The sequence below is a fragment of the Crocodylus porosus genome, unplaced genomic scaffold (genome assembly GCF_001723895.1).
Source record: "Crocodylus porosus isolate Cpor-Errol unplaced genomic scaffold, CroPor_comp1, whole genome shotgun sequence".
NCBI lineage: Eukaryota > Metazoa > Chordata > Crocodylia > Crocodylidae > Crocodylus > Crocodylus porosus.
In genome coordinates this window covers 251921345-251934901 of record NW_017728886.1, presented here as the reverse complement: position 1 = coordinate 251934901, position 13557 = coordinate 251921345, and the positions used below count along the sequence as shown (strand labels likewise).

The 13557-nt window shown below is 45.0% G+C and overlaps 2 protein-coding genes across 6 annotated transcripts in view; both read left to right on the top strand.

Moving 5' to 3' along the window:
• The window catches only part of ATAD2 (ATPase family, AAA domain containing 2), a 57680-nt gene extending 52810 nt beyond the window's left edge, over nt 1-4870 (top strand). The window contains exons 27-28 of the mRNA XM_019552487.1: nt 1228-1356; nt 3835-4870. Of these exons, the coding sequence (XP_019408032.1) occupies nt 1228-1356; nt 3835-3888 (183 nt within the window). The 3' untranslated portion in view covers nt 3889-4870. The remainder of the gene's footprint in view (nt 1-1227; nt 1357-3834) is intronic.
• Nucleotides 4871-9104: 4234 nt separating this feature from the next.
• The window catches only part of ZHX1 (zinc fingers and homeoboxes 1), a 39191-nt gene continuing 34738 nt past the window's right edge, over nt 9105-13557 (top strand). For all 5 annotated transcript variants that reach the window (XR_002104156.1, XR_002104157.1, XR_002104151.1 and 2 more), the window contains exons 1-2: nt 9105-9369; nt 10374-10523. The gene's annotated coding sequence lies outside the window, so the exon portion shown is untranslated. The remainder of the gene's footprint in view (nt 9370-10373; nt 10524-13557) is intronic.

Here is a 13557-nt window from a genome sequence, read left to right as displayed (position 1 = left end):
AAAGTTGTGCCAGGGGACTTGCAATGACCTCGGCCAGTTCCTTTAGAACTCTAGGGTGGAGATCATCTGGGCCGGCTGACTTGAATACATCCAACCCCTCCAGAAGCTCCCTAACTAAATCCTCGCTAACCCGTGTCCCAGGTGTGCCTCCCCCGGGGCCTGAGAGGGGCCCAGCAGGGAGGTGGCTGTTTTGGTCCCTACTTAGGAAGACGGAGGCAAAGAAATCGTTAAACATTGCTGTGGGCCGGTGGCTGGTCTGCAGACCACCATTTTTGAGAAGCACTTATTTAGAGTATTATGGGTGGTTTTGGGCTCCACATTTTAAAAACGGATGTGCTGATATTGTAGAGGGTCTAGAGGCGGGTGACAAATGATGAAGGGCTTGGAAGGCAAGTGCCAGAAGGAGAGATTGAAGGAAATAGTCATGTTCAACTTACGGAAAAGGTGCTTAAAAGGGCACATGATAGCATCTTTCAAATACCTGGAAGAGCTGCCACAAAGTAGAAGTAAAACACCTTTTTTTCTCTTATTGCAGAGAGTAGCACATGGGTCAATGGCTTGAAGTTGCAGCGAAGTAGGTTTAGATTTAACAGTGAAGGAGTTTTTCCTGATGGCCAGAGTGAGGCAGTAGAATAGACTGCCTAGGGAAGTTGTGGACTCCCCATCACTGGAGGTCTTTAAGAAGAAGCTGGACAAGGATTGGTCTGGAACAATCTAGGTGTAGCTATGCCTATGCTCTACTGTGGGCTTTGCTGGTTTCCACGTGGGACCAGGAAATAATTTTTCCCTTCCTGTTGCTACAGATAAGGGAGGAGGCTTTATCTTTCTCAAAAGCATTGGGTGTTGGCTGCAGCTGAAACTAGGGATTTTGACTTGGGTGTGCCAGTGCTCTTAAGACTAAAATCCAGAGGTTCCTGGCTAGATAGTCATGCCCCTCTGCCTAGTGCCAGACCGATATCCATATCCATAGTCCTGCTTTACCAGTGGTACAATAGGATTTTATATCTTGTGGTTGTGTGTCAGCATTGACTAGTTTTACTAATAGGTTAGATGGGGGTTATATGGGATGGTCTAGATAGGACTGGTCTTGCCTCTGGCAGGGGATTGGACTAGGTAACCTCCAGAGCTTCCATCCAGCCCTACTTTTTCTATGATTCTAAAAATATTCTCTGCCATACTCTGCATAGGTAAAGAACCACTACTTACTTATTTTTCCTTTTTTATCAGAAACTGCTGAGTATTGTCACGGAGAAAAGTAGAGGCTACCATATATTTCACTTGGAAAAACTGTATGCAATACTCAGCCAATGTATCTATCGACATCGCAGAGATCATGACAAGACCAAATTAATACAGGTAAAATGCTACTTTCTTGCCAAAAAAAAATAATGTTATAAAGTGTGTTCTGTTGTACAGTTGATACTTGTGCATTCATGCTGTAAAGATTCTTGTTTCATTCTCCCTAAACTACTGATGAGCGTTTTTGGTTTGGAGGACACGTCTATTTAATACCTTTATCCTGGCACAAAAAGAAAGCATGCAGCCATTAAAGGTGTTTCTGTGGCCGAGAACCACAGTACTTGCAACTAGGAAGCTTTCTCATGAGAAATTTTCTCATAAGCCTAAATAGCTGTACGCTTCTCTTGGGGTCCTAAGGACCCCAATATCCCATGCTCGCCTGCTCCCCTTCCCACCCTTCAGAGAGAGGGGAAAAACTCGCCCTCTGATAGTCCACCCAACAATGAGCTGCCAGGGAGCCCTTTGGGGACCCTTGTGTTTGAAGGCAGTGGCAACTTTTTCCAGTGCGTAAATGCTTGGGGAAGAGTCCCCAGGCTGTTCTTATGGCAGTGCCACTGCCCCCTCCCTTGCACAACTGCAGGTCACTCCAGGAAGGGGAGCAAAGTTGGAGGGACTCCAAGCCCCAGTACCTCTAGCTTCCATTTTCTACACAGAACTGGGATGACCATGAGTTGGGGTGGAGGGCACCATCCCCTTTGTCCCTGAGGTGGGTCAAGCTGCAGAGGAATTTCCCCTGAATTGCTAAGGGGAGAAGAGCAGGGTCTTTCTCCTGTGACTGGAACTGTACTGGCAGCCCCAGGACATTTCAAAGTATAGTGCCTCTGCCTCCTTGCTCCATGAACATCTTGGGGTCACCCTGGAGCTGTGCAGTATGTGGGGTGGGCGGGGAGCATCCTTCTATGGCTTCAACCATCCTAGGAGCCCTGGTTGGCTGGAGCCATGGAGCCTCTGCTTCCTGCCCCTGCTCAGAACTAGGCAGGGGCGAGGTCAGAAGCAGCAGAGCTGGCCTGGGGAAGGGTCAAGCTGCAGGAAACCCCCTCACTCCTGGCACAGACCCTAGAAGCAAAGGGATTTCCCCAAAGCTCAGCCCATCCTTGCTTGAGCTATGCTGCCCCCAGTCCCTGCACAGACTAGGCTGACCCCAACTTTTGCATGAGTTGAGTTGATTTCCTTGCAGACCTAGAACAGATCAAGCTGCACTACCTCCATCTTCAGTCTGTGCAAGGTGCTGAGCTGTTTCCCCAGGAGGATTCAAGCTGTAGTGGCTGTCTCCTGCCCCATGCACAGGAGTGGTGGTAGGGGAGGCAGAGGAGCTACAACTTGAACCATCCTGGAGTTCCTGGAACAACTCCAGCTATAGAAGAATGCTCCTTCCACCCCCATCCAGGAGGAGCTCCTTTACAGCTTGAGCCATGAGGGGGCACAGGGCACCAGCCGTAGGGAAATGCTCTCTAGTCTTTGCGGACTGGTATTACCCTGGAGTTGTGCTAGGAGCTAGGGGGGCATTGCCCTGCAGCTCGATTTCCTCCTAGGGCCAATGGGTCAAGCTTTTCTGCCTCTTTCAGCTGTTCGTTGGAAAACCTGCTCCTTTTCCTGGCAGAGTAGAGGGCAAGCTGTCAATCATTGGGCTCCCCTAAGGCTGTGGGGGAGGAGACTGACTAGTATCCCTGTCCTTTAGCCCTAACCTGTTTTTCCACCACTAACAGTTCCTTAGCACTGGAAATGAATGCTTGTCCATAGCCACCGCTACTTTCAGAGTTGGCATGATTTTTTTTGGTAGCTTCAATAGAAAAAAGCATTCAGTAGATTTTTGGTAGTTCAGTAGAAACAGATCTGTTCTTCTTATTGAGTCAAAATCTCACCTGCATCATTTTCAGAAGAGTTGAGCTGTTAGGGCATGCACACACAGGTCTCAAAGCCACCTTTTGGGCAAAAAGAAGTATGTGAAAAAGATGCTTTTGGTGTGTCCCTTCTCTCTGCCTGCTGCTGCTGCTGCTGCTGCTGCCAGTTATGCCAGCTTTCTCCTGCAGGGTGAGGTTTTCCCCTGTGTGGAAAGGGAGAACCAACTCTAGTTTGAATCAGGAGGCAGAGTATCGGGGTATAGTGCAGTGTAATTGTTTCAGGTTTAGGTAGTTTCCTGGCTTCCTGCTACCTTGCTTTCCCTGAAAGAGCCACACTGACTCTTCATCTACCTCCTCCTCACTTTGGGTATGTAAGGATGTGCATGAAACTAGGGGAACTAAAGGACAAGCACAGAAGACTTTAGTGCCTTAATGCTAAAATGCTGAATGTGAATGTGTGTAGAAAGGCTTGTATGTCCCAAGCAGCTAAATACACAACTCCACAGCAAGACATCTGGAGATGAGTGGCATCTGATTTTCTTTATTATTGTTATTTGAGCGTGTGTTTGTATTAAATACATACAACTACTAGTAATTATTTACAAATACTGTTTTTAAATTGCTTTAAAATAGAAAACAAACAGGATTCCCAGCAGTTTCCACTCATGATTCTTGATGTGTTTTTCTTTTTCAGGAAATGAAGAAAGAAATTGCACTCTTTGGTCAGTCTCAGTTATGTGATCTGTAGTTTTCTTGATTTCTAATATTTTATTATAATATTATGCTTTTTGCCACCTGTGCATTCAATGCAAGTAATTATACATATATAAATATAAAAAATATGTTGAGACAAGATGAAGTCTTTAAACTACTTGTTTTTACTGTGTGATCTTGGGTGATTAAATAGTAAAATAGAACAGCAGTGCATTTGAACTATTGAGATCATTCTACCCAGCTGTCTCTTCAGGATGTGTGCCTTTTAAGAGCTGCTTTTTTTTCTTGCGACTGTTATCAGTGCCTTGTTACTACAGCTTTGTACATCTTTCAGGTACTCCACAGTGCCTCTTTTGAAACCAAGAAGTTTGGGAACTCAATAAACTTTGTAAACTTTCTTAACTTTTTAGAATATATTTGTATTTTGAGACTATCTATGTTGTTCTAAATATTGTATATTACATAAAGGCTTTAAAAATGTGCAAAAATAAATTCTACAGAAATTCTATGCAGTTGAGCAGAATTTTATTTCCCTGCTGGCGGGGTGTCTGCAACTTCTTGAGTAGCTTTCACAGTTGTTGCCTTCATGGAGACTTTAGACAAGTGCAAATATTTCTGAGATAAAAAGGTTGAGTATTTTCAGTATGAATTATCTTTACTCAACTGTTCTAAAAGGCCAACTTGATTACACACAAGAATGGAAAGTTTCAGCTCCAAAAGATTGCACTTATCAGTGCTATAAGCAACTGAAAATTGAAACAATTAACTATAAACCAACTAAAGTAGCAGCTAAATTAATTTTGTAGTGAATCAGACAGGAATTACGTTTTTGTCTTCTACAGATTGAGTACATTGTTGGAGATGAATACAAACATCTACATGGATACTAAGGAAGGTTCCACTGGCTGAAAAGTAGAGCAAGATACTGCTGACAATATATTGTTGGAAACAAGCTTGTGCGTAAAAGGAGGAGAGAGAGATTGGATAACTACCATTCTTCTCTTTTTTTTTTTTTTTTAAATAAAACAAAACACTTGTATTTGCTTGAAGTTAGGCATTCTGTAACTGATAAGTAGCATAGAGCCATATGCAGTAAGGAGCGAAGTACAGTTGTGTTTGAAAGCCAATGTATCCTTTCGGGAGTCTGACTGCATAATTCATGTGTGTTTAAGGGGGTGGTAGTGTTTTTTCCTTCCCCTCCAGTTTAGAGAGAGATCTGTTTTTAAGGGACAGTGGGGTTTGTTTTTGGGGGGGGGGGGTGTTGATCTTTTGGGGTTTTTTTAAGCCATACATTTTTGTCACAGCTACCATTTGTTAAGCTTCTGCATGTTGCTTGATTTAAAGTTGCGTCATACCTGATTTCTTTCTTCAATACTCTAACCTCAGGATATTTCAGTCTTAATTCAAGCCTGAAAAGCAGGCATGTCATTCTTCAACCATTTTAAAGTAACAACCTCATTCAAATCCTTTTTTATTCTTTGGTATCAAGTTTCTGGCAAAAATGGACACATAAGAGGAAGAAATAAAAACTAAGGATGTGTGGTGCACCTAATTCTCTATTCTTCACTGTTCAATGTTCCCAAGTCTGCTACTGTCACAGGTGTTGACAGGTATCATGGAGGTCACTACTGAAGTCTTGTTCCTTTATCAAGCTAAAAAAAATATTAGAAGTCCTATTTTGAAGGACCAAAAATGATAATACAATGGGAAACAAAAAGCTGGACAACAACAAGGAAAGGACTTGTGAAGCACAGTAAGAGTGTGTGTGGTTCAGAAGCATCTGTGTATGCTTTACAGCTGCTTTCTTCCTATATTACAACTGAGTTAAGGCCTTCCTCCTGTATAACTGGAGGTGGTCCAGTGATGTTGCAGCTCCAAGACTAAGTCTTGTGCTTCAGCTCAGGCTTTTGTAAAGTTATGCATCTACCAAGCCAGGAACATGAGTGAGTAGTCTGAGGTTCTCGGTGAGCACATCTACATGTGCCCCTGACTGCACAGTGCCCACGGTACTGCACAGTCCCAGTGGTGCACAGATTATTTTCAATTCTACTGTGCAGTAGTGGCAGCATCATGGTTAGAGTTTACTGATGCTATGTTGCCATAGTGACCAGCTATGTTGTAGCATCTCATGTAGATGTGCCCAGTGGGTGCCAGCTTGGCATTCTTGCAAGCTCCTTCAGTCTTCCAGTAACCTATTTCTACAATTACATCTATACAAATACCTCTACCTGCTTGGTCCCTAAACCAGAATGAATAACATTACCTCCCTTCTGTAAGCAACCAGAAGGCATGCCTATCCACAAAGGAGTATTTTAGGATGGCACAACAGGTTGCTGGAAGTCAACTCTGTATAGACATGTATAATTCCTATGGTAGCAAGCTTTGTAAGAGATTGGAGCACAACAGTCAGACAGCATCCCAAAGTCTCAAATGTACATCTTTAATTTTCTTTGATCACTCTGTAGTACGTTGGAACAAAATGTAGCCCAGATGGCACTTCAGAAGCCTCCATTACACCTGCAAAAAAGAGCATGAAGCAAGCATTAAAACAGCACTAGGCTTGGAGTAGAAGGGTATTTCAGCAAGGATTCTCTGTAAGCCTGGTGACCGTAGTCCACGTCAGATTTAGTCTGTAGACGAATTTAAAATTCAACCCCTTTAAAATAGGGAAGGAATTGCTGTTCCAAAATGTGCATCTGCTCTACAATGTGACTGCTGTATCTACACTCCCACAGTGATACACGTCTAGCAAAGCTGTTTTAACTTCAACCCTGAATGGAGCAGTTAAAAATCTAGTGATTTAGCTGGTTTGCATTGCTAATAAGAGTAACAGTTGCTTTGCAACAGCTTATGATGTTTGGTACTTAGATGCTGGTATCATTGTTGCTTTTTCCTACACTGTGTGGGTGCACCTACACACATTCATTAATGCTCTGTAATTATGGTGCATTAACTTTAGCACCTGACTAAAGTTAATGTGCCATCATCGGCGCTACTATGCATTAGCACCAGCACATGCTTCTTAAGTGATGCTAATGTACAGTAGACTATTTCTACTGTGTATTAGCATGTGTTTTTCATGCCATGTTAATGTGCAGTAGAATTAATCCACTGTATCTCTAGCATCTTATGTAGACGTGCCCGCTGGTATTTGTAAATAAGGGAAAATCCAATTTTACAAGTTAGCAGTATAGGAAATTATGTACTAGAAACAATGTTATATAAAGGTTCCCCCTTAGAGGCTAGGGCCCCCAGAGCCCAGGTGTAGGGTCTGCTTCATTACCAAAAGAGAAAGATCTTTATAATTAGGTGCAAGAAGCCTTCCTTAAAAAAAAGTGCTAATAGATCTTAATAGTCCTGCATAAATAATGGGAGATGGCTTGCCCTAAGTTCCTGTGACCTCTTCATAAGTATCTTTACTCAGGAGAAAGGAGTGATTAATACCAATAATTGACTTGGCATATCATCCTGAGAAATGGAAAATAAATGCAGTAAAAATAATGAAAAGGGTTAAAATACATGAGAGGCTCATGCAGTTGCATGCACAGATAATTGCAAATTTAAATGCTAACTGGAGATTCCCAGGACATGAAGTAAAGGGGGGCCAAAACTGACTCCTATGAACCCTTTCTTTTATTTTTGGCTGCTTCATTCTTTTTAGCTATGCTGTTTCATCAGTGGATCAGGGAGAAGAAACCACAGTTAGGCCCTGGTTTGGGGGTTCTAGGCTATATATCAAATCCTCTTGGTTTCTTACTAGGTGACAGCTGCCAAATTCCACAGCCTGACCCATTTATAGGAACAGAGAGAAGCTGCTAGCAGAAAAATAGCAAATAAGGAATGTGCCTATTCACCTCCTAAGAAATAACTTTTTTTGTAAAAACAACTCTTGCTGCCATCAGATCTACTTTTTCACTCTAAATAAAAAAAATCAGAGTTGGGCAAAGGCATAAGTAATTTAAAATAACGTCTGTAAGTTAGTGTTGGGTAATAGTTTACTGTTTACTCCCAGTTCCACAGATGAAGAATGTGTGGGTGTCTCTGGGCAGACCAGGTTGTTTGGGTAGATGTGATACTTTTTATTAGACCAACCAAATAGCTGAAAAATGTTCTTTGCAAGTTTTGCAGTACAAAAACCCTTTCTCTCATCAGGAGTGGGTTTTTTTTCTTCCTACATATCACCTTTAAGATCGTCTCCAGACCTTGATGACCCTGTGATGATCACAAGGTATAGGTCCAGCTAGGTAAGGGTGGGCATGATGCAGCCCACCAAGCCATTCTATCCAGCCTGCAGGGCCCCTAAAAAATTGAGAAAATTATTTATCTGCCCCGGCTGCCTGCCATGCAGCCCTCAATGGCTTGCCAAAACTCAATAAGCGGCCCTCCACCCAAAATAATTGCCCACTCCAAGCTAGGTCCTAAACATTTTTTCCCCCTGAAGTGTTTATAAAGCACTTGTACTGCAGCTCGCTTCTCCTGCTTGCCAGCCAGAAACTGAAATGGCCGCATCTGCGTATTGCTGGGCTTCTGGTGGTAGCCGGTTGCTCTAAGGATGTGGGCAGACAAGGTTCTTTGAGTAGATGTGATCTTTTTATCAGACCAAATAAACAGGTGAGAAAATTGTTCTTTGCAAGCTTTTGGGCCCAGTTGGTATCCAAAGCGTCTGCTGTCCTGAGACTCCAAGGAAGAGAGAAGGGAAAAGCGTGGCAGGGATCCAGGTTGTAGCTGTATCGCTCTAGAGGAAAAGGCAATCGGGACTGCTAGTAGAGATGGTATCTTTTATTTGACCAACAAGATTTTTACCAAAAAAAAAAAAGGGTGGCAGGATTTCCTCTTTCCCCTCCCCACCCTTCCCTTACCGTTTGTTTCCCTAATTTCTCCCTCTTTCCATTCTCCCTCCAGACCCTTAGCGTCTCTCAGACCAGCAGACGCCTGGAGACGGGTGGCTGCGCCCGAAAGCTTGCCGAGAAGTTTTTCGCAGCTCAAGCGATCCCGCCTCCGCCCGAAGGACCGCACCTGCGTACCTGGACCCAGGAGCAGCGCGGGGGGCCGGGGGCGGCCCGGTGCGTTTCCCGCGCCCGCCGGGTGATCCCGCAGCTGGAGCGGGGCCGGCGCCGGGGCCGGCTCGGGCCAATCGCGGAGCAGCCGTGTGTTGTGCCCGCTTTACAAATGGTGGGAACCGGCTTCACAGGGAGGGGAGGAGGATGCCTTTGCACGGCCCAGCAGCTCCTCCCCTTGCACACACACACACACACACGCGCGCGTGCTCCCCTCCTTCCCGCACTGCCAGGGCAGCAGCCACCTGCGCATCCCAGGCGGGGGGGCGCCCAGCTGCCACCTGCGCGCGCCCGGGGGGGGGATGCTTGCCCAGCGCTGCCCAAGTTCAAAGTTCACAGTTCACTTGCCCCCCTCCCAAAAAAAAGTGCAGTAGTTTTTGCAATGCAAGATGGCGACGAGGCAGTGAGAGGAGGAGGAGGCACAGACACAGCTGAGGGGGAGGCAGCGGCGCGGCGAGGTAGGGATGTGGCTCTTCCTGGCCGGCGGGGGGTCCCCTCCATCCCCTCCCCGCGGGCATCCCTCTCCTCCCACCGCTTCGCCCGCTGCGCCGTGTGCGGGCTCTCCCCTGCGCCGTGTGCTCTGCTCCCTGGAAATATGGAGGAAAGGTTTGGGGGAGGGAGGGTGCACAGCTCCCCTCCACTTCAGGATCAGTGCCTAGTCGTGGGGGAAGGCGCCGAAAAGAAAAGGCAGCCCAGCCCAGGGCAAGCGGGGCAGGGACAAGCCCCGGGCAGCGCCGCCCCCAGAGAGGGGCGAGGGGCTGCGCCTTCGCCCTCCCGGGCAGACAGCGGGGTTTGGAGGTGGGAGGGTTGCCCGTGTGTTTCTCCCCACCCTTCGCCTCCCTTTTGTTTGCCTGCAGCGGGTGAGCGGTGGTTGTTCCCCTCGCCGCGGTGCGGGGAAGGCCCTGCGTGTTGGGGGTGCTTCGGGGGTGCGGGGGCCTGGATTGGGGCGGGAGCAAAGCGCCGCTTGCAACTTTGAAAGGAAGGGCCCTGAGGTCCTCTCTCCAATTCAGATGATCCCTTTTTTAAAAAAAATGTTATGTCTCTTCAGGGGAAGCTGCCAACCCCTCGGTGTGAGGGGAGGAGGTTGTTTTTAAAGACTCGGGTCAAAAGTAGTGGTGGTGGGCTTTTTTTCTCCTCACCCCCACCTCCAGCTGCGAAGTGCGGAGCTGGGGTATGTCTCTGCTTCTCACAAACAGGATGGAGGAAAATGGGACTGGTCAGATGGGAAGAACTTTCTTTTGATTTGAGAGACCCAGTGTTTGATAGGGTGCAGGGCTTCCTCTTCTGAGGGCTTGACACTTTAACTTGTGGCCAAGGGATCAGGCAGTGGTAGATTTTAGAGCTTTCTTGCATCATCTTGATGCTCACCTCATTTTATTGTTTGAAGAGACTGGACACAGTGTTTGTGGGCAGAGTTTTTGAACATGTCGCTTTACTTTCTCTTCCCCCCGCCCTGCGGCAGATACCCAGGGCTGCGTGCTGCTGCTCCACTCTCCCCCGGATCAGGATGTACAGCACTGGAGAGCCAAAGCATCGGCCATAAAGCACATACTTGGAAAGGGCTCTGGGCCTCTGCCCCAGTCAGAACACCTGCAATAGTGAACACTAAGTGGTAGGTACCTGGACTTTCTCTCTGAGCTACTTTACCTTTCCAAGAGGGTGAATATTCACCTTGATGATGGAGCAATGAATGCCATTTAGAATAAAGCCATTTGGGGTATAAATGGTTTTGCAGGCAAAAATAAATGGCCACATTTTAAAGATAGTGGTAATATGCAGAGAGCATGTTGGAAGTATCGAGAGAGTATGTATCACTTTTATCGTTAAAATGAATTTCATTACAGGAGCTGTGAAATTAAATCTAAATCTAAATCTTCCTTTAAAGGGGTCAGGAAGAGGAATGTAAAAATCACACTGGTAGTGGAGATGCGTAGTTTGTTTTATTTAGAAGGATTCAACAGCATCTAAAATGGCAAAAAAATCTTTTTTTTTTTTTTTAAAGCAGGCCAGTAGACTAATAAAGCCAGAAGAATCTGTTATGCTCAGACATCTGACCTCCTGTATAACACAGGCCAGGGGACTTCCTTGAACTACAGTCTGTTTCAAAGATGGTGTCAAAGATATGGCCTACAGGCTGGATCTGGCCCGTGGAGCCACATCTGATCCCCATACAGGCCCCATGCAGAAATGGTCCCGGACCCTCCTCCCTTTCTCCCACCACGTCAGATCCAGCACCCATGATGTGTGCTCTGGGTAGTCTGGGACTGCATCATGCCAGCAGCTGCCCCGATACTTGGGGTATCTGGCCCAGACTGGCTGAAGCAGGTCCAGCACGCATATCGCACCCGATTCAGCCGGAGTGTGTGCCACATGCAGCACAGTCCCAGAACAGCCAAAGCAAGTGTCCGTGGGGCCAAATGGGTTTGACACCCCTGATCTATTGAAATGAACATGTGTCCTTGAGGGGGGGGGAAATACAGTCTTGATTTCTAAAGGTGCCATAACTTGTTGTAAGTTGTTCAGCGGTTAACTTTTCATAGATTTCATAGACATTAGGTCTGGAAAAGACCTCGTAAGATCATCGGGTCCAGCCCCCTGCCCTAAGGGCAGGAATTCAGCTAGGGTCAAAGGATCGCAGCAAGATAAGCATCCAAATGTTTCTTAAAAGTTTCCAGAGAAGGTGCTTGCACCGCCTCTGGGGATAGTCTGTTCCAGGCCTTGGGGGCTCAGACAGTAAAGAAGTTTTTGCTTGCGTCCTAAAACGGTCTTGCAGGAGTTTGTGACTGTTGGACCTTGTCATCCCTTGAGGCGCTCTGGTGAACAGACGTTCCCCCAGATCCTGATGCACACCCCTTATGAACTTATAGGCTGCCACCAGGTCACCCCTGAGCCTGCACTTCTCCAGGCTGAGGAGTCCCATAGCTCGTCGCCTCTCTTCTTAAGGTCTGTTCTCTTGCTCTCTGATTATTTTCTCACTGTTAAGACATATTGGATGCTCATTTAGTTATGTCTGTGGTCTTTGTCTAACTCCAATTTCCATCTATTGGATCCTGTTTAACCTGTACTGCTGGACTGAAGAATCATGTATTATCAGATGTTTATATTCCTCCGTAGGAGCTGTTGAAGTTGCTTATTAATCTTTTCATTCACAATAAATTGTGTTTTCCAGTCTTTTAATGATCTCATGACTGCTGAATCCTCTCCTCTTTTTCAATCTCTTTCTTCCATTGTAGACACTGGTCACCTTATGTCATTGGTGTTCTCACTGGCACCAAATCCATACGCAACATAACCTCCCTTTGCCTGCACTTTAATTCCTCTGCTGGTGTATCTGAGGACCATAAGTTACGGCACTGCAGAGTGGATTCATGTTCAACTTTCATGGGCCTCACTGGCAACGTTGTCATCAGTTTCTGCTTTCTAATTACATTCTGAGACCTCCTGGTTAGCCAGTTTTCAATCCATTTAAAATATGAATTTTGTATTTTTCTATTTCCTTAATTAAAACTTCATATAGCATCAAGTCAAAAGCCTTACAGAAATCAGTTACTTCAGTGCTCCTACTTTTATCAAACAAACTTACTGGTAATTTGGTCAAAATACTGTACTAGACACAGTACCATCTCTTCCATACACCCATGTTGGCTGACTTTAGTTATAATAGCCTTCTTTAATTCTTTATCAGTCAGGGCTTGTATTAGTCGTTCCATTATTTTGTTCAGGGTTAATGTCACATTCCCAGTCTTGTACTTTTTGGGCTTGCCCATTCACTATTTGAAAGTATTGCTCCAAGATTAGTTTTCCTCCAGTCCTCTCACATTTCCACAGTGTTCCAAGATCTATTGAAAAACAGCATTAATGGGCCAGAGAGTCTCTTTTAAAAACTCTGTGCAAGTTGTCCAGATTTTCTGGTTTTAACGCATCCTTTAGTAGCTGCTCTTCAAAATCCTCCTTAATTGCTTTTGGACTACAGAGGATTTCATCATATGATATGTATACCTCATCTGGATTTTGTCCAACCACGGAACAGAAACACTTACTGAGTATTTATTCTCCCTTTTCTGTTCTTTAATTGAAATGTCAATCTAGCTGTCAGTACTTTAAAACAAAAGTTTTCCTCTTCCTTGGCTCCTTCTGTTTCTTTTGTCATATTTTTGCAGTTCCTAGTTTTTGCCTTATATTTGCTACTATTGACTTCCCATTTCTTCCATTCATTTTATTTGTTTCTAGTTTGTTTGTTTTTAAATAAAATGTTTATAGTTGTATTCACCTCTAAACTAGGTTGCATCTGTAAGCAGTGTGGCCTTCTTTGTGGCTTAAGGGGCACTTAGTGAAATGTTCTTAAACAATTGTTGGTTATCATTAATATTTTTAATTCTTTCTCCTGACTGGTTAGACTCATAATTATTTTAAAGCTGTGTGAAATTGGCTCTTTTAAAGTACCAGGCCATATTATGTGCACCTGTGTATTCCTGGTTAAGACTTTACATTTGATATGTGCAAACAGAATAATCAAGTCATGATCACTTGTATTCAAGCCACAGCTATTTTTTTTTCTTTGATCAATTCATCGTTATCTGTCGAGGTGAGGTTCTATCATAGAATTCCCTCCTGTTGGGTACAAGACTTCTGTGTTATAAAATTGT